This window comes from Sitophilus oryzae, unplaced genomic scaffold, assembly GCF_002938485.1.
Source record: "Sitophilus oryzae breed Bouriz unplaced genomic scaffold, Soryzae_2.0 scaffold_649_pilon_pilon, whole genome shotgun sequence".
Classification (NCBI taxonomy): domain Eukaryota; kingdom Metazoa; phylum Arthropoda; class Insecta; order Coleoptera; family Curculionidae; genus Sitophilus; species Sitophilus oryzae.
The window spans coordinates 1,224,821-1,250,103 of record NW_022147250.1 but is presented as its reverse complement, the minus strand read 5'-3'; the positions used below and the strand labels follow the sequence as shown (position 1 = coordinate 1,250,103).

Below are 25,283 nucleotides of genomic sequence, written 5' to 3'. Positions count from 1 at the left end.
TTAATGAAAAATATAGATGGTGTCCCAAATAAAAAATCATTTTTCTGTTGATAACTCCTAAATTATTAATTTAAAAAAAAATACTTAAACCATTAGATTCTACGTAAAAAGGTGCTTTGGAAATGTTTTCATAAAAATACAAAATTTTCCATAGCAAAAAAGTTACAGCGGCTTGTTAAAAATGCACATTTTTGAAAAACACCCCGTAACTCTGAAACGGTAACACATATTGATGTGCGGTTTTCACCATCATGTTTTTGATGAAAATTGAGATTCAGCCACTGATATTAGTTTTCGTCTATCTCCTATAGAAAAGGGTGTTTCCATTTAAAAGCGTCGAATTTGACCCACCCTGTACATAAATGGAAGAATTGAAATGTTAAACGAAAATTTTGTAATATCCAGACTTGATATAATCTCATTTTATACAGGTTGTTAATTTGTTTATTACTCGCGGCAAGAGCTTTATGGTTGAAATATGGCAATCTCAGCCCGCTCGCCAATGGACGACGCGACGGGACGAGTCGGCAGAAAACCCTATAAGTGCATGCGTTCTCAATAGGCAGTGTTGCCATTCTGTTCCCCTATAAGTAACTGTGCAGTTAACAACCCGTATATCTATAATAAATGCTAACTTGAGAACTAATGTCAAATATTATTAAGTACCACAGTTTCGTCAGAATGAAACTGAACATATCGAAATAAAATTAATTAAATCAAATTTGTTAAGTGATATTTTCAAAAGTCAATAACTCGGAAACTGTTGGTTTGAGGTACATTATGTGTATTTCGATTTTTGCTTAGAATTGAAGGAAGAATTGAAATATGCAATAATATACAGGGGGTTCTATTTAAAAAATGAAACTTTGATGTGCCACGCCTTTATGACCGACCCTGTATACATAAATTTATTACTCGCTAATAGATATTTAAAAATCCTATAACTTTTGTATTTAACTTTTTGCGGTACATCCTACATTTTACCTAATAATCGACCGTTTCCATATATAAGAGCGACCCTGTATATAGCATTCTATTTAAAAATATATATCTTTGGTTTGAAAATATGCCTGAATAACCCTGTATATTGACAAAAATATTTTAAAAATGATATACATAGTATACAGAGCATAAAAAAGGCCTTAACACCTACCCATGTGCAGCCATCCAACAACCGATTTCGGGAATTTATTCCCATCATCAGGCCAACTTTTCTCGGTCCTTCGATCTGACAAACAAAACGCAGAAATCGCACCTCTCGCCATCTAGCGGCAGTCGCACAAATCAAACCTTTATACATAAATTTATCGTTTCACCAAATATTTCTACGTACCACCCCATATAATTTTTAAAATGCGTTACCTGCTAATTTTACAATAAACGAAATTAAAGGATCTGAAAATCTCAAATAAGAAATCTGATATTTTTCGGGACTCATAGAAAAGGCCACAATAAGAAATATTTTGTAATTATAGGTATATGCCATGTAGCGGATATTCTTGACTGTGTCGTATAAGGTAAAACAACGGTCTCAATACCGACTGCTTATTTTGCATGCCTAAATACCATTGCTGACCGTTGCTATGAGACAGTCTTCGGGCCAGCGCAACCGTTAAAAAAATGAGTAAATTTTGCTGATGGGCGGTCTCGCGTATGCCGCAGCAATCAGCGAAGTGCAGGGCCGGGCACTCCCGAGGAAATCCGATCCCCACCTCAGGAGTTACTGGCACCTCTCAACTCGCTCTCCTGGACCTGGCCCAAGGACTCGCAACCCTGATGGTGGGTGAACATTTCATATTTTAGATTTGACATGCTATCTTTGACTTTACACATGCAAATCCACAGATAAGTACGCTTTACATCAAGGCAAATTTTGTTAATAATTGATTTAGGCGAAATTTCGGTTTGGTGTTAGTTTCTGCTTTGAATTTATTTAAAAATTTTACAAAAAAAACTCTTGCTTTTGGGTATCAGTCAAATTTAGTATTAAAAATGAAATTGACAATAAACACGTTTTTGCTTCAATTTTGTAAAACTTTATTTGAAAAAATGATTTCATTTATAGTTTTACGTTTTTATTTTTAACTCTGTGGTTTTACCAAGTTTTACTTATGCCTGGTCCACATCAGCAACTCAATATTTTCCAACATTTATGCAACAAACCGAAACATTTAGGCAACTATTTTGTTGGTGTTTTTACCAATATTTTTTTTATTTTAACGTTACCTGTCGGTAAAGTTGTTTTGTTTAGGGTTGTAATAACTAAGTTGATCTAATCTCTATTGTGTACTCCGAACAAAAATTGATACGTAATTCCACTTACACTCACCCGTACGAAAAACGGGCACCTTAAAATTTTGATGTATTTTATACCAGGTGCGTCTCAAAAGTAGCTCACCCCCTATAACTTTTTTATTTTTTCAGATAAAACAACGATATTTGGTATGTTAGTATAAGACATAAATTGGGATTGATTGAAGTATTCAATTGTTATCATTTGAAAAAAATTGATATATAATTAAAAATACGATTTGGGCATCTTCTAACCGGCCAGGACAAGACACTAAAAACATTAGACTTTATCAAATTTATTTTTCCAAGGCTCCTTGTTTAAAAAATAGTGTTTTTAACACAGCCATGGCACTCTAGATTGAAATTTAAAATAGAATTTGTTTTTGAGTGACTATGTCAACAATTGACATATGATATGTCATTCGATTCAGAGTGTCATTTGATATCGAATAAAGTAAAAAAATACCGAGGGTGCCATTTAAGAACCAAAAGTTGTAGTCATTTCCGGTGAAACCGGAAGTGACCGAAAACAATTGAATACGTCAATCAATCCCAATTTATGTCATATACTAATATACTAAATTTCGTTTTTTTCTCTAAAAAAATAAGAAAGTTATAGGGGTGAGCCACTTTTGAGACGCACCCGGTATATTGTAAGCAGAAAAAAAATCGTGGGTGTTTGGGAAGGCTCGAAAGGAAACAATGTTTTTGCGACGTTTCGCGACTCTATTGTCGCTTCTTCAGGCACTAAGGAGAAGCAGTTTTTTAAAAATATCAAAATAAAATTAACTGGCCACTTACCCAAAACATACATTAATTCATATGCCTACAAACATTCATGGCGATTCCAATTAATTGAACTTGTGTCAGTAGGATATAAACGGAGCATCGGTGTACATCGGGCCAAAAAATCCCCGTTAAGTTTCTGTTCGATTCGTCTGTGTGTCTTAGTACTGGCGGTTGGAATCGCCACGAATGTTTGTAGGCATATGGATTAATATATGTTTTGGGTAAGTGGCCAGTTAATTTTATTTTGATATTTTTAAAAAACTGCTTTTCCTATAATGCCTGAAGAAGCTACAATAAAGTCGCGAAACGTCGCAAAAACCCATTGTTTCCTTTCGAGCCTTCCCAAACACCCACGATTTTTTTTTTCTGCTTACTAACTACTGGGAACTAACAATAATTATAATTTATATATTATATTTTAGGGCACCGATTTTGATGATAGTTTAAGCAATTTGTAGATAAATTTACCTCTTTCTAAATTAAAAATGGATGTTCCCATCTGTCAATTATACGAGGAAACACAAAATGTTATTGTGAAAGTTTGGATCAACCTGTGGAATATGGTAAAAAAAAGCAAGGAATTTGAAAATAATTTTTATCATCTAGATGCGTCTAGATGCATTTCGGTAGTTTATGTTTTGGTTCATCTTAATAGCTTTATTTTTTTTGAGATAGGTATTCGCTTTTGAAGAAGAAACACAACATTTTTTCGTAATTTTTACATTAAAACCATGCCTTTGCTTTTGGTCCCAGTCAACAGACCTATGAAATAGTGTTTGTGATTTATGTAATGTCACTGTTATTGAAAAATCTTATTATCATTGTCTGTTGGACTACTCTAACAGAGATGGTTTTTAGTCTAGAAGTTGTACCCGCTATAGTCGCTTTAATTGAAGATGATAGAGATAAAAATTGTGTCGCAAGCAAATTTAGGTGTGCACGAAGTACAGTGCAGTCGCTTTCTCGAGACAAGTTCATATGCTAGACGTCCAGGTGAAACTCTGTAACTAAACAGCGATCGGTAGCGATGAAGAATACTGTCACTTACCGTTTAGTTTATACTGCCAAGGTCAGCTCGCTACCGATCGCTATTTAGTTACAGAGTTCCACCCCAGAAACTTTCGTATGAGCACTTCCAATCGCGAGAATCGACTTATTGCAAATTTATCGCTAAGAAACCGCTGCACCGACCGCGCCGTTCGCCAGCTTATCAAATTTATAATAAATTGCACCTAATGAATGTACATGTAAATGTACTGTACATGTAAATGTAGGACTGTAAGAAGAAGATTAAACAAAGCAAATCTTATGTCAAGAAGGCCTGCTTCGAGACCCCAACTCACTAGGCCTGTTGACTGGGACCAGAAGCAAAGGCATGGTTTTAATCCAAAAGAAGCAAAAAGTCTCGTTTTAATGTAAAGATTAGGAAAAAATGTTAGTGTATTCTTCCAGAAAGGATGTATCTAGATTATAAAATGATTTTTAAATTCCTTGCTGTCTTAACATATTCCACATTGTGTTTCAAACTTCACCAAAATATCAACATTTTATTTTCCTTCGTATAATTAACAGATGATAACTTCATTTCTAATTTAGAAAAAGATACTAAAAAGTCAAATAATTTATCTACATACTCTTACGTTTTTCGTCGGTTCCGTGTGGATAGAAAGTCACAATTTATTTAAATACAATTTATTTAACACTAATTAACAAACAATAACGATTAAAAAAAGTCTTAAAGAACTATTTATAACTTATTTACAATTTATCTAACTATTTATCTAACAGGAATTTATTTTGAATTAGCGCGGCGATTGTAACTGTACGCGTCGACCGGTTGGTTTTCTCTGTCTTCTTCAGGCTTCGGGCGTCTGCTTATATATGAGAGAAACAGACGATCCAGATTTGTCTCGAGAGTTCTTAGCCGTGTTCTACCAACTTCTATTCGTTTTCAAACGTCGCCGGGTGTATGAGTCATAGCCGAGTAGCTGGCCTAAGGCCGAGTTCACACGGGTCCGCAACACTGCCCCCTTCTTAGATACATGCTCGTCCCGAGATGTACACGGTAAATGAAGGTATTTGCAAAGCTGGCCCCTGGTACATTGAGAAGTCTGGTAGAAATAGCAGTCCACCGTTTTCTCTCCCGATCTCAGCTTTGGGTTGTAGCAGCAAACGAGGATCTCGATTTCCGTAAATCTAAACAAGACTTCAATCATGCTCCGGATTGTACGCCAACTCAAACCATCGAGTCCACACGCCAGCTTCGGAATGGCTAATCGTGCAATGTTGTTGTTTAGCAGGGCTTCTCTCAGTTCAATAAGGGTCTTCCATAGATTGAGATAAGTCGGCTTACTCGGGGACCATTTCTTGGTGACCAGGTAGAAGATGCGTCTTGCTTGACCATGTGCATTGTCGGTTAGCCTCAAGACGCTTCCAACCTCTGGATCCCGTCGGCGTAGTTCTCCGACACGCCCAAACTTCCCATTGAACGTCGCAACGATTCCTCTGGACATCCGCAAATCTCGGGCCACACAGTGAGCGAGCGAATAGTCAGGAGGCATTGAAAAGAGGTTTCGTTGTTCTTTTTTGGTTACACCATGAAATCGTCAAATCCGAATCAGGGGAATGAAAGCTGCAGGTTCTCACGGTCCCAGCACGATCTTCTATTTCGCCTTGGTAGGGGCTCAAACGGTTGAAATGGACTATCCTCGGTTTTCCTTTTGGCAATTTTCTGATTCGGTATACGACGTCATTAATCCTATCCATGACTTCGTATGGGCCTTCCCACGAGGATTGTAGCTTCGGAGATAACCCACGACGTCTCTACGGGTTGTATAGCCACACCAACTTCCCTGGTTGGTATCCTCCATGCTCAGCTTGAATGTCGTAGTGTTCCTTCATTCGGTCACTAGCGCTTTGAATATTCAGGCGGACTCGCTGATGGATGTCGTCCATCCTTTGACGTAGTCTGTGGACATAATCTTCTCCAGCGACATCTTCTCCCGGTCGGCAACCAAACTTCAGATCACAAGGTAGGCGCACTTCCCGTCCCATAACGATGCTGGCTGGAGTTTGCCCTGTAGATTCTTGGACGGATGAACGGTAGGCCAACAAGAACAGGTGAAGAAATTTGTCCCAGTCTCTTTGGTGGTCAGAGACTACTTTGGCCAAATAACGGTTGATGGTTCTGTTCATGCGTTCAACCATCCCATCGGATTGGGATGCAGAGCAGTCGTCCTGGTCTTGCGGATGTTAGGGACTTCACAGACGCCTTGGAACAGATTGGATTCGAAGTTTCTTCCCTGATCTGAATGAAGCCCCATGGGAACACCAAACCTGCAGATCCATTCTTTAACAAGGGCATCGGCAATGGTGGACGCTTCTCGATTTGGCAACGCGTAGGCCTCGACCCATTTGCTGAAGTAATCCATTACTACCACAATGTATTTGTTGCCATCGTTCGTCTCCGGAAAAGGACCAGCCACGTCGATCGCTATTCGTTTGAAGGGACTGCCTACATTATACTGGCGCATTGGAGCTTTACCGCGCTTTTGTGGACTATTGATAACAGCGCAAACGTCACATTTCTTGCACCAAGCCCTCACGTCTTCTTTGCAGTTCACCCAATAGAACCGTTCTCGCAACTTGAAAAGTGTCTTCGCCGGTTCCATTGTGAACTTCCTCCAAGACTTCCGGGACCCTCTTCTTTGGAATGACGATCTGCCTTCTCTCTTCTTGTCCCTCTGGCCTCTCAATCACATGGCGGAGTAACCCGTCATCTATTACCAAGGAATTCCACTGGGCCGAGTACGACTTCACGTTCGGCGAATATCTGCAAACTTCCTCCCACGTTGGTCTTTGGTCCGCGTTTTTCCGTGAAAGACTAATTCTGGGTCACTGATTTGGTCGTTTGCAAGATCTTCGGGTTGCCAAGAATGGTTAACCACAGTTGTTCTTAGGAGTTTCGCTTCTTTTTCTTCTGCTCGGGAACAATGTTTACAGTTCTTAGCGCAAGGTGTCCTGGAAAGCGCGTCGGCATTTCGATGGATTGCCCCAGCTCGATGTTCTGTGTCAAAGTCGAATTCTTGTAATCGTTCGATCCATCTAGCTACCTGCCCTTCAGGATTCTTAAACTGCAACAGCCATTTCAAAGCAGCAATGGTGCTTAACAAGAACTTTCTTCCATAAAGGTACTTGTAGAAATGTTCCACTGCTTTAACTACTGCTAGTAATTCTCGTCTAGTCACGCAGTAGTTCCTTTCCGGTTTTGACAAGGTCTTACTAAAATAACCAATTACTTAGTTCTTGACAATCCTGGATTTGAGGCAGAACAGCGCCTAATCCAACATTGCTAGCGTCGGTATCTAATATAAAGTTTCCGTTGCCAAGAGGATAGCTAAGTATGGGCGCACTAGTCAGGGCTTTCTTCAATCTTCGGAATGCCTCGTCAGAATCTGAATCCCAAGAAAAACGCCTCTCGCCTTCGGTAAGTCTGGTCAATGGTTTTGCGATGGTGGCGAAACCCTGTACATAGCGACGATAGTATGTGCATAGCCCTAAAAAGCTTCTGAGTTCATGTTTGTTTTTGGGTATCGGCCACTCTTCCACTGTCTTGGTCTTCTGTGAATCTACCGCAACTCCCTGGGAAGAGACCACATGGCCCAAGTAGTGTACCTTTTCTTGACACAGATAACATTTCTTGGGGCTAAGTTTCAAACCAGAGCTCGCAAGTCGCTTGAAAACTTCTTCCAAATTCTTCAGATGATCGTCGAAGGATTTCCCCACCACTATAATGTCATCCAGGTACACTAAACAGGTGGTCCTGTTGGTGGTCCTGTGTGTTAACACAAACTCCATTAGTCTTTCAAATGTAGCTGACGCGTTGCACAATCCAAAAGGCATGACGGTAAATCGCCACAGTCCGGAGCCCACCGAGAACGCTGTCTTCTCTCTGTCTTTCGGCGCCATGTCGAGTTGCCAATATCCACTCTTCAGATCTAAAGTAGAGAATATCGTTGATCCCGCCAGCGTGTCTAGAGTATCGTCTATCCTCGGCAGGGGATAGCTATCCTTCTTGGTAACATTATTGAGCTGCCGATAATCAACACAGAACCTGGTGGTACCGTCTTTCTTCTTTAGTAGTACTACCGACGATGTCCACGGGCTGTTAGATGGTTCGATGACACCCTCTTCTTTCATTTCTCGAAGGATTTTGTCAGCTTCTTCACGTTTGGCGAGCAGAAGTCTTCTCGGAATTTGTTTGATTGGTCGTGCATCTCCGGTGTCAATTTTATGTTGTACTAAATTGGTACGACCTCTATGTCCTGCTTCTTCTTTATCAAACACATCCTGATACTTGATTATTAGGTTTCTCAATTTTCTACTATCCTGGGAAGATAATCAACATTTACTAGCGCCTTCACCATTTTGTCCGGCATTTTCGAAGCCGAAACTTTGGAGGTTTCCATGCTTCGAATAACTGAGGAGACCGATCAACAGTATCCTAACAGGGTTCCCTTCTTCAAGGACACCGAATAATAATTAGTGTTCATTACTCTCACCGGTACAGTCTTCTTCGCTCGTAGCAGGGCTTTTCCTACAGCGACCCCTCGTCCTATTTCGCTGTCATGGTTCCTTGGCTCCAACAGAATAATACTCCCATTATTCGTTTTACCTTCCAGGCAACTATCCAAAAATATCTCACAGCGCTCAGGGATCGAAACATCTTCCGCTACTACCACGCGAAGCGTCTCCTCACATTTTCGATGTAGAACCACTTCTTCTTTATTTATTTTCAAAATTCCTTGTTTAAGGTTTAACTCAAAACCTCTAGTGGTCATGATGTCCATTCCAAGAATAAGTTCATCTTCGATGTCCGCTACTAACACTCGATAATTAAAACAGGTGCTTCCGATAACAAAATTAAGATCTACCTCTCCATGGATGAGAGCGGAGCTTCCTGTAGCTGTACGTAGTCGCCATTGTGTTGTTTTAATCCTTTTTGATGTTTTAAGGATATCCGGCCTGATGATCGTTTTGGTCGCACCCGTATCCAACAGCACCGTCCGTAACTCTCCATCAACAAAACCATCGACAAAAATGCTGTTGAATTTGTGTTGTAGCGAGGCGACTTGAGCAGTTTTCGTAGGGGCATGTTGGGTACAGGTCGACGTGTGCCCCTTCATTTCGACCGTTAGTAGTTTTCCGACATCGACGAAGCCGGTTCTTCGTTCTTCTCCTTACAACGGCTTCGCACGTGTCCTACCTGTCCGCAGTTCCAGCAACAAATCGGTTCCTTCTTGCCCATGTACTGGTCCATAACTTTTCTAACAATCCCTTCCACGGATTCGTCACAACAATAGTCGATGGCCCGTACTCTTCCTAAAGACCGAGGACTTTGTTTCGCGGCCTCGAATTCTGGGGCACGTGCTAAAGCATCCACCAAGTGCGTTGGGTGGGCTAGGAGAAGCGCTTGTCTTGTCTCGTTGTCACGTAAGCCGTCGGAGAATGCCTGTACTGCCAACCGCTCCATAACATTCTCGGGCGTAGCAGAGTACGCAAGGCGAACGAGGCGAGCTACATCGGTTTCAAACTCCTGCAGAGACTCATTTGCCTTTTGAATGCGATTTTTTAGTTGGGAATGATAGACATGTTCCAAATGAGCTTGGCCGTACCTCATTTCTAAATGTCGTACCAATTTCTGATAATCCCCCTGTTCCGATGGTGACAGTGTCTGCAGGATGTCAGTCGCATCTCCTCGCAGTGCGACAGTCAAAGCGGTAGCCTTTTCAGCGATTGTCCATCCGTTCGCTCTCGCAGCGGCCTCAAACTGGCAAAAATAATTGGCCCAAGCGGTTTTTCCGTCAAACTGTGGAGGCTTAATAACTGACTTTGAGATATACTTATTTTCGACGAGTGTCGGGTCCTCCGACGATTCTTGACGTTTTGGTGAAGTCGCCTTCGCTATTTCTTCTTTCAAAATTTCGATTTTTCGGTTTACATCATCCTCAATATGTGTTATTTTGTCTTGTAGTTCCGTAGAATTCTCTATAATCTTATTGTTTAAACTTTCTTCTAAATTAAGTATTTTGTCATTAAAACTGGCTTGTAGATGTTTAGAATTTTCGATGATTTCATCCTCTAAAATATTAATTAAATCCTGGGAATTTTCCATAATTTTATCTTTCAAACTATCGTAGAATTTTTGAGAATTCTCTGTAATTTTATCATTCAAACTGTCTTCTAATTTTTGTAAGGACGAGTCAAGGTCACCTTCCAACTCAAAGCAAAATGTGTCAGGATCCTCAACTTCCTCAATCAAAACGTCGCTCAGTCTGGCTTGCAAAATGCTTTTCTTTCCATCTGTCTCGCTTTCCCTCTCTTCCAGTATGCATTTTAATTCCGACACTTTCAGGTCTTTCAATAATTTTTTCGGAGCCATCGTCAGTCTTTTTATTTTTCTAGTCTATCACACACGCCACACTTGACACCAATTGTTACGTTTTTCGTCGGTTTCGTGTGGATAGAAAGTCATAATTTATTTAACCACAATTTATTTAACACTAATTAACAAACAATAACGATTAAAAAAAACTTAAAGAACTATTTATAACTTATTTACAATTTATCTAACTATTTATCTAACAGGAATTTATTTTGAATTAGCGCGGCGATTGTAACTGTACGCGTCGACCGGTTGTTTTTCTCTGTCTTCTTCAGGCTTCGGGCATCTGCTTATATATGAGAGAAACAGACGATGCAGATTTGTCTCGAGAATTCTTAGCCGTGTTCTACCAACTTCTATTCGTTTTCAAACGTCGCCGGGTGTATGATGCATAGCCGAGTGGCTGGCCTAAGGCCGAGTTCACACGGGTCCGCAACAATACTACTTAAAAATCATCAAAATCTAGAGCAAAAAACTAGAGCAAAATGAATTAAACTTCAAAATGCATAAAAATTTAAAGGTGCCCGTTTTTCGTGCTGGTGAATGTAGTTAACTGCAGAGGCGGATACAGGAATTTATTGTAGGGGGGGGGGGGGGGGAGGGCAAAATAAAAAGCAATGTAGAATATACTTTTTAGGACGCCATTTTTAACCGAAGAGCCTAATATTTTACACAATTTACAGATTTTAGGAGGGGGCCGGGCCCCATGCCCCCTCCCCTTGTATCCGCCAGTGGTTAACTGAAAGCTGTACCGCATTTCTTCACTTATACCATCTTTTCGTCAATCTTTCAATAATTTCTACACAATTTTTGATCCTTTAAGAGTCCCTTAAGTCTAATTTAAAAATCCTTTTTCGGGTTCATATTGAAATTTACTAAGTCAATACTTTAAAGGAAAAAAAAACAAATTAATTTGTAAATAATTTATCACATTAGCTCAACTTATTTAAAAAATATTTGTATTTAAGTGATGTATTTACAAATAAAAAATATATATCGAAATGGTGCCACCTCGAATAACTGTAGATTTATTGGGGTGTTATTCTTACTTTTCTTCATTAAAGACAATTTTTACAACTAAATGTTATTTTTAATAAAAGTCGAATAACTTTTTTTTTAATGAGGACGAAGCGAAAAATCTTGCATAAGACACACTGAAAAGCACAACTATTTTATTTATTTTTTAAATTCGACAAAAATACATATTTTTTCAATATTTTGTTAAATGTCAAATTTGACAGATTGCCGAGATCAACAGACACACTTTTTTATGTTACTTTTATTCTAATTCAAAACGAAAACTAACGCCGAAGTCATATTTTATTAAATCAATTATTAAAAAATATCCCATATGATGTGGACTTTATCTGTAGCACCGCATATACCGTATGATCGAAAGAAAATCGTCAAGTTAGCTTGGAAATGACGATCGGTGACATTTGGAATATCATTTTACATTACAGTTGAGGGTTGGAACCTTTGATGTTACACAGCAAAATAAAAAAAAAACTAATGCCCACTTGCACCCTTTGTATAAACTTTGTTTAAAGGCTAAACAGTGATTAACTATAATAAGATATTATATAGTTAATCGGCTGTTTAGCCGTTAAACAAAGTTTATACAAACGGTGCAAGTGGGCATTAATCACCACAATACACCAAAACACTTTTATTTTTACACTGGACGCGCGTTTCGCTAACCAAAAACTAAAGTTTATAATCATCTGCTGATGATGCTAACATGGTTAGCGAAACGCGCGTCCAGTGTAAAAGTAAAAGTGTTTTGGTGTATTGTGGTGATTTAGTGTTTTTTATTTTGATATCATTTTACGTTTGAAATTACAGCGATTTTCATGTCCAAGCCAACTCTGACGCCGATTTATTTCCGATCGTTCGGCATATATTGTATATTATTTACGAAATACCATTAGAACCGACCGATTTGATGTGAATCCAAAAAACTATTGAACGTGTTCAATGTAATTATTTTTCTATTCCAATAACGGCATAATTAATCATTTTTATAATTTTTACGAATAAGAATATTGTTTCTTTTATTATACAAGGTGGTTTAATTTAATTTGGACTAGTTTTTCTTTATCCCGACAAGAAAAATATTTGTCTGAGCATAACAGTGTAAGTTTTTTAAATATGTATTTGAAAGCAATATCTCAAGCACCATTTAGAATATTTTTAGCCTCCACAGTTTATTTTAAATGTGTTGTATGACTCAAAAATGTTAAATGCGATAGTGTGGTTTACCGAATAAACTTTACATTTCAGGTAGAAATGTAATACACCATAGCACTTAAAATTATCTCTCTTCCTCTGAAATAAAGTGAAAGGAAAATATATGGAAAAATGTTTTCTTTCTTGTGTGTGCTTTCTGCAATACATTATTAAAAAATATTTTAAGTTATTTATGGAGATATCGCTTTGCATTGCAACATTTCTTAACTACACTGTGCATATTCTAAACATTAGGAGAGTGTTTTCAATATTAAATTAGTTAAATTAATGAAATATGCTACAACCTAATAAAACTCAACACACAGTGGTTAAGTGATCCACTTAACAGTGGTGTAAGATTTAGCTAAAATACGAGTTAGAAGATACACTTGAAGTTGAACAGACGAATGGAGAAGATTCTGACCAAATTTTTGGTACGAAATTTAATAATACATCTACGTTTTCAAATGACAATCGATAAACGAACTTGAAGCTCACTAGAATTGCGTATACCAGTTGAAAAACCATATGTGGTACTAATGAATATGATCGACCGGGCGATTACAGCATAGAAAATTGTCGGAAAATATGAATAAACTGCTATAAATGTCTCATAATAGATATGTGTTGTACAAAAGGGCAGAACATATCAAATATACAGGGTGCTACAAATTCAAGGTACGAGCATTGGTATCTCGGTAACCGTAATAGATACGAACATGGTTAAATTGGGGCAAAGTTGCGTATTGGGTTGTTCACCAAGATGCCATCAAAAAAGTTTTAAAAATTTCAAGGATTGCTGAGTTTTTTGGAAAAAACTGATTTTTTTGAAAATCAATTTTATTTTTTCCTGTCGTTACTTTTTAGAAAATCAACTAATTGCATATTCTCATAGCCACTTTATTAGGGCTATCTGACAGTATTTTTAGATTTTCAAATTAACTGATAATTTGTGAGATGCAGAGGCCAACTTAATTTTTTTAAATATGGACCTGCATTTTTTATTTCAGGTTTTGAAAGAACTCGGTCTCCTGAATACAACGATATGCCACTCTTTATACTTTTTTTTGTATGGGATACCTTAACAGCAACAAAACTATTTAATTATTTATTTAAATAATAAGTCCGACTCTGGATTCTTAAATTACGTAATCTGATTATATTCATTGCAACAATAATGATCAGTGCTAATTAATATTGAATAAGGAAAATCGAGCCAATTAGATCATGCAAATAAATAAAATCCGGGTCAGAAATTTAAAGATATTATTTTTAACTTTTTTTATTGTGAACTGGAAATCTCAGTGTGCGATCTAATAATATGCATAATATTAATCGTAGTTATTATAAATAAATCAACTTCTACAAACTAGTTTCTAACGTTCTACATGTTCGAAAGCACAAATTCCTTACTGCACAAATTTATTTTTATCTAATTTTATTTATAGCTCTTTGAACTTTCTTCTTATACTTCCGAATGCGTTTTGTACTCTTTATTGTAAATGTTGAGATGATTAATTTAAATGTTTTACAAATGACGTCAAATAATATAGCCCCTTAGCGATATGTCCAGGAACCTCGCTAGACATTATACTGCTCTATACCATTTCCAATCCATCTTCCAGAAAAATGATTTTATTGTTTATATTAAGGTACCTGAACCAATTAAGGCCACGTTAAGGTTTAAAGGGGCATTGCAAGAAAAATATTAATCCAACCCTTGTAGAAAATATTGGGGAACAATTAGTGCTTCATATATGTTGATCCTACATCAAAAAAAGTATAATTTTTTGTTTGTTTTGTGGATTTTTTTTGTTTTTTTAAAAACACTGCAATTGGCCTTATTGGTAACCCAGGCACTTTTAAAGGCCACGTGCAGAAATTGATAAATAGGAGCTATTACAATAAAAAAAACAATTTTTTGTTGATAACATTTTTATTTAACCAAGAAACTTACTAAATTTCGCAATCGTAACAAACAAACTTGGTTTTATTATCCCTGCATAACCCGACACATTCCTCATGGACGTATCGGCAACACAACACACAAAGTCGCATGTCTAACACCCTATCTTCCTTACAAATAAAGCAGTACCAACTCTCCGTTGATGGCTTTTTACTTTTTAAAGCTTTATTTTTATTCTTAACTTTGGAAGTTGAAGGAGTTAAATTTTCTCTGTTACTCGTCGAAGGTACCGCAAAACTAGTGGAAGGTTCGGCAAAACTAGAGGAAGGTTTGTTAAATAAATCTCTGACAACAACTTGAGCAGCTGAATTAATTGCTTTGCGTCGTTTAGTGACTGGAATTTTTAATTCAGGTGTTGGAAACAATTCCTTCATACTCTCCCTCGATTCATTCAAAATTGAGTCTTGATTTTCATTCCTAGTTTCAGGTTCAATTGCATCAGTAGTTTTATTACCGTTACAATCCAAAGATATTTTCTTCTTCAGAACCAAATTAATGAGTGGTTCATTATCAGAATCACTATCGGATCCTTCTTCTGATTCTGAAGAGCTTAACGTTACTTCGTTACGAGGATTTATTTGTGGATCTTCCATTCCATCTTCATTATTAGCTGCAGGAGATGCACGATAGGACAATCTACTAGGAGCAAATGCAATTTCTGGTATGGAATTAGGGTTGTATGGAAATATTCCAGTGGCTTCAAAAGCCGACTGTAAATTTTTCACAGACATAGCTTTTGGGTAAATTTCGCTGAGTATCTTACCAAACCGAGTTCTTGTTATTTTTCTATCAGGAAAAGTTGTCCAATACAGTAATACTTCTTCGTCCCAATAATGTTCAAAGCTGCGAAAAACGCATTTATCAAGTGGTTGTAACTCGTGTGTGGTGTTGCTAGGCAGACACAAAAGAGTTATTCCCAATGCATCTGCGGTTTCAAAAACAGAAATATCCAGGTGAGAGGCTGCTCCATCCATTATCAGCAAAACGTCTCCTTCGGGCTTAAATTTAGCGAAGTGCTGTAGCCACTTACAAAAAACACTTGTGGTCATGCTCCCCTTAGGTGTCATTTCAATAACAGTCCCAGGAGCCATATTTTCTTTCCATTCGTCCTTGCACCTTTTTCCTTTAAATAAGACCATTGGGGGTATGGCTTGACCAACTGCGCTGCCACAAGCGACCACAGTCACGTTTTCGGCATGCTCCGTTGCAATTATGTGAACCCTCCTTTCACCTTTTCTGGCAAGGACCTTTTGCTGATGGTGTAGGGTCAATCTGCAACCCTTTTCATCCATGTTAAATATCAAGTGCGGCTTGTCAATAAAGTTTTTTTCAGTCATTATCTGTTTTAGTTTAGTAAAATAGTCATTTACAATGGTTTTGTTCATTTTTTGGGCCCTAGCGGGATTAAGAAGCTGAGCTTTACGCTCGGTGATTTCTGGGTGCCTGGCAAAAAATAATTTTATCCATCTTCTGCCAGCCATTTCCTTTTCTCGATTAAAACAGTGTCTAATATTTCTAGTGTTTGCAAATGTATACACCGACTTTCGAATGATTTTGTTTGTCAAAGGTACTCCGATATTGCCTAACCTTATAATACGTTGACACAACTCATTTTCTTGTTCTACGGTTAGTATTGAGGATCTCCCCAATTTCTTAACGAAACTTCCAGTTGTGACATGGTTTCGAAGGGTTCGTCTCGGAATATCATAGCGCTTAGCCGCTGTCAGGACAGGCATTCCCTGATTTATACTCGCAAGAGCTCTCCTCAACTGCTGCTCGGACCATTTTGCTCTTTGTGTGGGTGGCATGTTCTGAGAATAGAGAAGAAAATAGGTAAGAACCTAATAAGGCCACATAGTTCCTAACAAGGCCACTCAGGTGGCTTTATTAGGAACGCATAACCTTAAAACAACAAACCCTCGTAACTCCTTTAAAGTTGAAAATAACAAAAAACCCAAATTACTACCATTAAGCTAACTTACCTTGGTAACTCCTTATGTAAAAAGAAAAGTTATAAAAAACAATTTCAATAAAAAATCACAAACAACATATACAAGAATCCCGTTAACGAAAACGGCTACAAACCACGATGTGCTGTAACTCCATCTGTTGGCGATTTTTTGAAATCACCCATAGACTAAAGTTATAGAGCGCATGGGTATATATTATTGTTAGTTACAATTTTTACGTTAGGTTTGTTTTCTGTCGCTAGGGGGCGTATGGCCTTATAGTAGCACTGGCCTTAATTGGGTAAAGTACCTTATATTAATTATTTTATATTATTTTATTGCATTTGATTTTCCGTATTCAATGTTTTACCCCACGTCATTCTTAAGTTTGAAAGCTTATCAATATTGTAACGATGAATAAATTAAATATTTAAAAATAAAAAGACTGCCGGACTTGAAATTGGTCTAAATAAATTGTGTTCAAATGAATTCTTTCAAAATCTGAAATAAAAAATGCAGGCCCGCATTTATAAAAATTAAGTTCGCCTCTGTATCTCAAAATATATCAACTAATTTGAAAATCTAAAAATACTATCAGATAGCCCTAATAAAGTGGCTATGAGAATGTGCAATTAGTTTTTTGATTTTCTAAAAAATCAGTTTTTTCCAAAAAACTCAGCAATTCTTGAATATTTTTAAAACTTTTTTGATGGCATCTTGGTAAACACCCCAAAGCGCAACTTTGCCCCAATTTAACCATGTTCGTATCTATTACGGTTAACGAGATATAGTAAACGCCACGAATGTTTGGGAGTGATTTATCGGTCGCTACCATGTGAACTGATCTGTTCAAGGTCACATAAAACTTAATTCCAGTGCCGTAGTGTTTCAAGTCATATAATAATCAATATATAATCTGTTGTAATTTGTTGTTTTAACTGTCAAAGTCTTGTCAAAACATATATTTGGTTATAAATATAAAATGGAATGCCCCATTGGTCGCACTTTAAAAACCTACGTCTGCGGTAAAAATTTACGTTCTTAATGTAAAAATGATAGCGCGCGTGTCGATTCTAACTTCATCAAGCGATGAATCACTCCCAAACATTCGTGGCGTTTACTATACCAATGCTCGTACCTCGAATTTGTAGTACCTTACCATTTTTTATTGGACTAATGAAACTATAAAAGTTGCTGCTGTACATCAATTTTAAAACTGTATGTCATCCTGGTTTTGTATTTTTAGCCGACCATACCAATAGGTATGGTAGGCTGTTAGGATCGGCAAAAAAAATGACCTAAATACAAAATATTTTCATGGTGTCTGTCTGTCTGTCTGTCTGTTCGTCTGTCCGTCTGTAACACGATAACTCAAAAACCGCTGAACCGATTTTAACCAAATTTGGCACAAAAATACTGTGGCACCCGAGAATCTGGCTATTAGTTTTTAATGGGGGTGGGGGGTTGGTAAGGGGGTATGAGAGGGGGTTAAAAATTTTAAAAAATCGTAACTCCAAAATTACAGTAGCTAGCGAAACGTGGTTTTCAAATTAAGATTAGGAATAATATTTGCAACAAAATTTGTAATAACATCAAAATCAGTCAAAGTCGCAGTTTTCGAGATATTAACATATTTTAGTATGAGCGGCTATACGTGCCTCCCGGCGCCAATTTTTTCTATTATGAGCCTCCCTATGCTTAGTCAGTCGATAATTTCAAATCCTTTACACAATTTTATAACATTTTGGTCTCGCAATTATGGATAGATCCATTGTCGCTGTTGGAGTGAGATGGAATTCCTAAGAAACGTTTGTAATTTTTTATTATTTACCGTAAACTTTAGTGGTAATATTTCAAGAAGAATTAAATGAAAAAATTGAGACCATATAATATTTAAAATAGTCAATTACTTTTTACAATTATTAAACAATGTGTTTTTTTATGTTTGTTCTTGTTTTGTTTGTATTATGATTTTTTTATTTTTTTTTTATTTACAGTGAAGGTGAAAACAATACTCCATCTACGGTTCCACCGCAACAAGAATCCAATAACGTTTCAGATACAAAACTTTAACAACTTTTTTATCTCAAAACAAATGATAATTATTAAATTCATTATTTTTCCTTAAAATCATTATATTTTATATGTTTTTATTTATATAAATTACGAAGACAGTAAACACTATTTAAAATCAATATTATTTAGCCCAATAACTGAAAATTATTTGTCTGCATCATATTGGATAAATTATGAAATAAAATACCTTTTTGGACTGGCATTGTTTCTAATTTTGAAATTTTATAAAACCTTAAAGTGTGAATTTTAAATTTACACAATGTCAGTACAAGAAAGTATTTAACTTGAAACCAATTTCAAAGAAATAATAATAAAGTAACGGACAAAAACCTTTCACGCAGTTTGAAAAACGAAAAGAATTACGATCTTGCTTCTATGTATCAAAGAAAGTATAATATAAATAAAAAAATACTTATCTCAATTATACAGCGTGAGTCTTAAATAAGTGCAAATATTTTTAAGGGTAGTATATTTCGACCCCAGAAAACACGATTATGAGGTTTTTTTCGTGAAAAAAAAATTGAAAATATGATTTTTTTTTTTAACTTTTTTAATTTTTAGATAAAAAAACGTAATCTCTTGATAATATCGCAAAATAGATATTAAATTAAATTTACAAGAAAGAAAACCCAGAGTGGTTCTCAAAATTTAAATATATATATTTTTTTTTAATTTTCAAAGTAAAATAACTCGGTTATTTTGGACTTATTAGAAAAACGGTAAAGACAAAATATTATTGTTTCTTTTATCGAGATCTACCAGCCCTGAAAATATTTGCACTTATTTAAGACTCACCCTGTATAAGTAAGTACTTACTTTTTTAACTTTACTTACTACTTACTGAAAATCACAAGTACTAACATATTTATGTACCCGCTATTGTGTCTTGCACTAAAATGCATTTTATGTTTTAAAAGTTTTTATTATTGTAATTATTATGATTTTCTCTTTAACTTTTTTATCTATGTCTTTTTTATACTAAGTATATAAGTCTTACAACTTATTTATATGTACAACTTTTATAAATTAATTACTGCTTATGCGATACTGGTTTCAAGCTTTTATATTACAAACGATAAAGATAACAAATTTATGATCATGATCGGGATCCCTTTACCAACTAGAATCGAACTGCGTCAACGGTCAAAGTTATTGTGCTAACTAAAAAGTGTACATGATTGTGATATTATCGTGTGTCTGAAATTAAAGTTTTCATGACAAATTTTTACAAGACAAATACTTTACCTTTTATTTTGTTGCTTTTATTCAAACAATTTTTATTTTATTTTAATCTTTTAACAGATAAATATGTAAGACTGTTTCTACTGTTACTATTTTATAAAAATGAATAGATATATTAAGTATTATCATAAATATTTTTACAAATACTTTATAAATTAGAGAAATAGAAGAAAATATAATTTAATAAATTAACTAAGCAATGTCAATAAATCCTTTTTTGAATCCATGCAATTTAACTTACATAACGTTTCGGCCAGATGTATCACTGACCGTTATCAATTGTGTACTGGTTTCTACCACATTCAAAAACACATTTGAAATAATTAAACTATATTAAAACTCTCTTCCCAACTGTACGTATAAAAATCGCTCCACTAATTTCAGTTTAAGGGTTTGTTATAATAAAATTAAATTTATAACTTTACAAAGTAGAATCGTTTTGTAATAATTATATCTGAATAAAGTATTTTTGATACTAATCGAAAAAATATTTATAGATTATGCATTAATAATTTTTACAGCGAGTGACTGTCAGAAAATGGGAGATATATTATATTGTTTCAGAAAATGACTAAGTGGCCTATTGAATATTTTACAATAATTATTGTCATAAAGCAGTGCTTTTCATGATAAGAAAATATTATGTTATTTTTTCTTTTGTTAAAATAAACGTTATTTTATTATGTTTGTTTTGTTGTTTTTTTTTATTTTATTTGAAGAATTATTACTAAGAAGAAGGGGGTTGTTGTGTTTTAAACATTCAGTAAAAAAATGTTTTAAACCAGTTTAAAAAAACTCGTTTCTTGTTAAACATGTTTAAAACTGTTTTAAATATGTTTGGTGTGGTGTTTTATTTCCAATAAAAAAAAATGTGTGTGCACTACGTGTGCATATTTGAAGTGAAACTTCTTACTAACAGCTCTTAAATTGAAGGATTTGCAGGACAAAATTTGTCCGAAAATACAGAAAAGATCCAGTGGTTCCCAAAATTTTAGCAACAAATCATTTTTTTTTGGAAATTTTCAAAGTAAAATAACTCCGTTATTTTGGACTTTGAAAAACGATAAGGAGAAAATATGTTTCTTTTATCGAGATCTAACACCCCTTAAAATACCTGCACTTATTTCTCGGACACCCTGTATATAATACATTGTTCGTATACTTTTCTTTTCAGACGTATGGGTATATCGCTTTTAAATGTCTCTCGTAATTTAAAAAAAAACTCGCAAATCATAGACCTGAAATGAGCTTTTTAGACACACTGCCATTATTTTTTTGTCAGAGTTGTGAGTCTCTTAGGAAATATGTCCGTATATCTATTTAAGGTCTGAATGTCGAAAGACAGACAGTTACTTGTTTTTCCGTCGATTTATTTCATGGTTTTAGGCAAAATGGGAGTTGGTAGGTTAGGTTAGGTTAGGTTAGGTTAGGTTAGGTTGCTGGGGTTTGGGATCATATTTGATCCCTCTCGCGGAGGCCTTGGGCCCATTGCGATACCGCTGTATTGTTTTACCACACCTTCCTCTCATTCTTTCTTTGCGTTAAAGCACTTCCAGCTCTTTGCAAAGTTCCCGATGTCGCTGATGTTGGCTTCTGCTGCTTCCTCTAGTCCCTCCAAAAAACCTTGCCCTAAAGTTTTAAAGCGCCGGTATTCCAGTGCCGGACAGTGGGACAGCAGGTGCTCAATGGTTTCTTCTTCCTCTCCGCATTCTCTGCAGTAATCGTCGTCGGAAATTTTCCATCTCACGAGATTTACTCCCGTGGGACAGTTTCCAGTGACACCTACAATTATGCGTACTAGGTCCTTTTTGTGCTCTAGTAGTTGTTTTGGTTTTTTGCTATCTACCACTGACCATAGTCTTCGAGCTGTAGCGCAGTCCTCACGGTGTTGCCACGTCTCTTGCTGCTTGACTTTGATGGCAGTTCCTATAGCCTCCTTCAGTGTGTTGATCGTCACAAGTGGTGGGTCATCTGCTACGGCCTCTCCCCTGGCCCCGTCTTTGGCGAGTCTGTCTGCTTCCTGATTGCCCACCACATTGCTGTGGCACCCAGCACAGAGTAGCCCCGCCCCGACGCAGCCAGGACAGTACTTCTCGGCATTCCATCACAGTTTTCGATCTCACTGATTGCATGGTGATGCTTCTTAAAGCGGCCAAGCTGTCAGAGTATATCACTATATCCCCTATTGGTCTATCAGCAATTTTCTCTCGTATACAACTAGCCGCTTCCTTTATGGCGTAAACCTCTGCTTGTAGAACATTACAGCCATCCGATAGCCTTAAAGATCGTCGGATGTCTAGTTCCTCTGAGAAGATGCCTATACCTGTGCCCCCTGAATTTGCGGAAGCATCTGTGTAGACTGCTATGGATGCTATGGGGAGTTGGTAACGACTCTCAAATATTTAACTTTTGAAAATAAAGGTTGAGTTCTTTTCCACAGAGGGAAAGCTATATGTCGCGTCTTTATCTTCTTTGTAAATGGTACCACCCCGTTCTTTTTCGGATCAACAGATAAGTTTTATAGCATATTTCGTTGTTATTGAGGGAATTTTACATTGCTCCATTATTTTCTGTACGTTTGAAAGAGTGCAACTTAAACCACATTCTTTTTTTTTATGCTCTTACCTATTTTCGACTGGGAAAAGCACATCGTCTAATGCTAAAAACATAGTGGAGCGACGAGGAGAGCGGCGAGCAAGCAGCGCGACCAAAACAAACCTGTGAAGACAAGTACGCGTGAACATAGTAAAGCGATCTGCTCGCCGCTCTACTATGATTTAGCACCTCGAGGCTCGATCGACGCGATATCGCGCTGCTTGCTCGCCGCTCTCCTCGTCGCGCCACTATGTTTTTAGTCTAAGCTACCAGATTGACTGCAGATGATTGAATTTTGCAAATAGGGTGTAATGCGACAAAGGTCTTTTCGGTAAATTGATCATGGTATGACGGACTTCAAACAATAGTTTCTCTGATTGACAGGGCTGGACACCCACACAGTGGTAGACTTAGGGGAGGGGGCGGAACCGAATCTTAATAATTCGTAATTTTTTATTCAACTGGCAAACAAGGCCAATATGTGTTCAGTAGTTATAAAGTAGTTTGTAGGTGAAGTATGCAAACCATACGTATACTCCAACTATAAACAGTATAAACGGAAGCAGATATTTAACTAATTATCAATTATCAGGCCCCAGTAATTGTCAATGGCATTTTATATTTAGGAAATTAAATCAAGGAGTAATTATCTTTGTTTAAAATATCGAATAATTATTATTTTTTATATATTTTGAGACTGAATTTATTTATTTTAACTTTTAAGTTATTTTTCAATGGTTTCAATATTTATTTTTACTTAATAAACATTTTAAATTACAACCAATGCACAGCATAACTTGTATTCTAGTTGATGAGCAGTGAAGTCTTTAGTACAACGGGGGCCACGGGCCTGAGACAGCGAAGGGGCCCCTCGGATCTTGGAGGACTTATAAAATCGCGATATTTTGTCGCGGTCTTTCCCTGGAAGCATTTTTAACCCATTTAAGAAAAAAATATTTAAAATTTTTGGGCGAAAAAAACTACCTGTCAAAAAAGATGTGTACAGCCTAAAAGTCAAATTTAGTGATTATCACAGTCCCTGTGACATAAAGAAAAGACATGTGGCTATCTATTTCAAAAATTAAATTGTTCAAATGTCATATAACAATGGCGGTAGCTGTCATGGAATTGGGCGATTAAAAAATTATTATAAATATTTTTTTTTCAAATGGAAACCCACTTTTTTTATTTCACTAGTGAAAAGGTTTTCCAATTCGTTACGTTTTAACTAGACATATTCCTATACCTAAAATAAATCATTTTTAAGTTATTTAAGATTTAGTTTGAAAACGTATATTTTTCTTGATTTTATCTAGCTTCCTTTGACATTAAGTGTCAAACAGTCAAACAATTTATTTCCATCTGTCAGAAAATGAATTATTTGAATTTCCTATATTATAACTATACAGCTGCCTTAAAAGTTTAAAAAGTGTATTTATATAAATATAACTCGTATTCGTTTTTTTTTTCGTTCTTTAGTGATTATATTTAGTAATATTTCGTTCTTTAGTGATATCTAATAGTTGATATTTTAATAATACACCGTAAGATCGAACAAAAACAGCGCAAAGCTAGCTTGGAAATGATGATCGATAATATACTGTCATAGGCTTCTGGTTAAAATCAGGGGGGTGACAGTAAACCGGAAAATTGGAAACAGTTGTGGCGCGGTTCTACCCAGGCAGAAAGCATGGCCTTCTAGACTGTCCTAGACAAAAATCTGAATATTTCTATATGATTTCTGTCAATTTCTGCTACGGAACATTTTTATGCACGTCGGCGTCCTGTTCTTTTGTCTTTTGTCTGTGTGTCAGTGTGAGCCTCGAGGCCTCTGGCAAGGTCGGGCGCCATTTTAATTTTTGCCGTTTAGATTTGATTGGAAGTTTGTTTCTGATATTTCGGCTGAAATTTATAAGTACAAAGATGTTTTTTGATATAAAGTTCCTTGTTAACACTTTAATAAAGTATATATGATATTAATTACATGAAGAAAATGATGAAATCGACGTTTCGGCGTGTAGCAGGTATGGGCCATATTATAGGTAAAAATAGGTAATATATTAACTGTTTTTATATTTTTTTAGCTTTAAACCCAAGGATCTTGGGATATTCTTTCAAGGATTTTTCCGTATCTCTACTTTAAAGACTGATCGGTGATTTTGAGCAATTGAAAGCAAGTTATACAAGGTAAATTATGATTATTGAACTATTATTAGCCTACGTTAAATTTCTACAAGATGAACAGAAATGCGTAATTACATATCACATAGGTACCTATTATGTATTTTCATAGCAATAATGCTATAAATCTATGTATGTAGATTATTTTTAAAATACAAATGAGGTATTAGATGTATATGTATCATATTTTTTATTCATTTTATTTTCATTCAAGTCCTGTTTGATTTAATTCACAAAAGTCTTATGTAGGTACCTATATTTATATTTTTTACATATTTTTTTTGATTCCAGGTTTTGTGTGGGTTCCGGTTGCCTTTTTCCTGCTTCCAGTTATTTATCCGTGAAGCTGTGAAAACATTTATTTATCTTCAAGTTTCTGTAAGTCAATGCACTGTTACTTTACTAATTCGCTTTAACACAGCATCTCTGATATTATTTAAATATTTAATATTGATACAGTAGTTTATTGGTTTATAGCTCTTTAATTGTGTTGATTTGCATATTTACATTGTTCTAAATT

General features: G+C 36.0%; 1 protein-coding gene across 8 annotated transcripts in view; it reads left to right on the top strand.

Annotated features, from left to right (window-relative positions):
• The window catches only part of LOC115887867 (glucose transporter type 1), a 162,590-nt gene extending 143,537 nt beyond the window's left edge, over window positions 1-19,053 (top strand). For all 8 annotated transcript variants that reach the window (XM_030907384.1, XM_030907389.1, XM_030907383.1 and 5 more), the window contains one exon: window positions 18,667-19,053. In XM_030907384.1, the coding sequence (XP_030763244.1) occupies window positions 18,667-18,742 (76 nt within the window). In that variant the 3' untranslated portion in view covers window positions 18,743-19,053. The remainder of the gene's footprint in view (window positions 1-18,666) is intronic.
• Window positions 19,054-25,283: the final 6,230 nt, after the last annotated feature.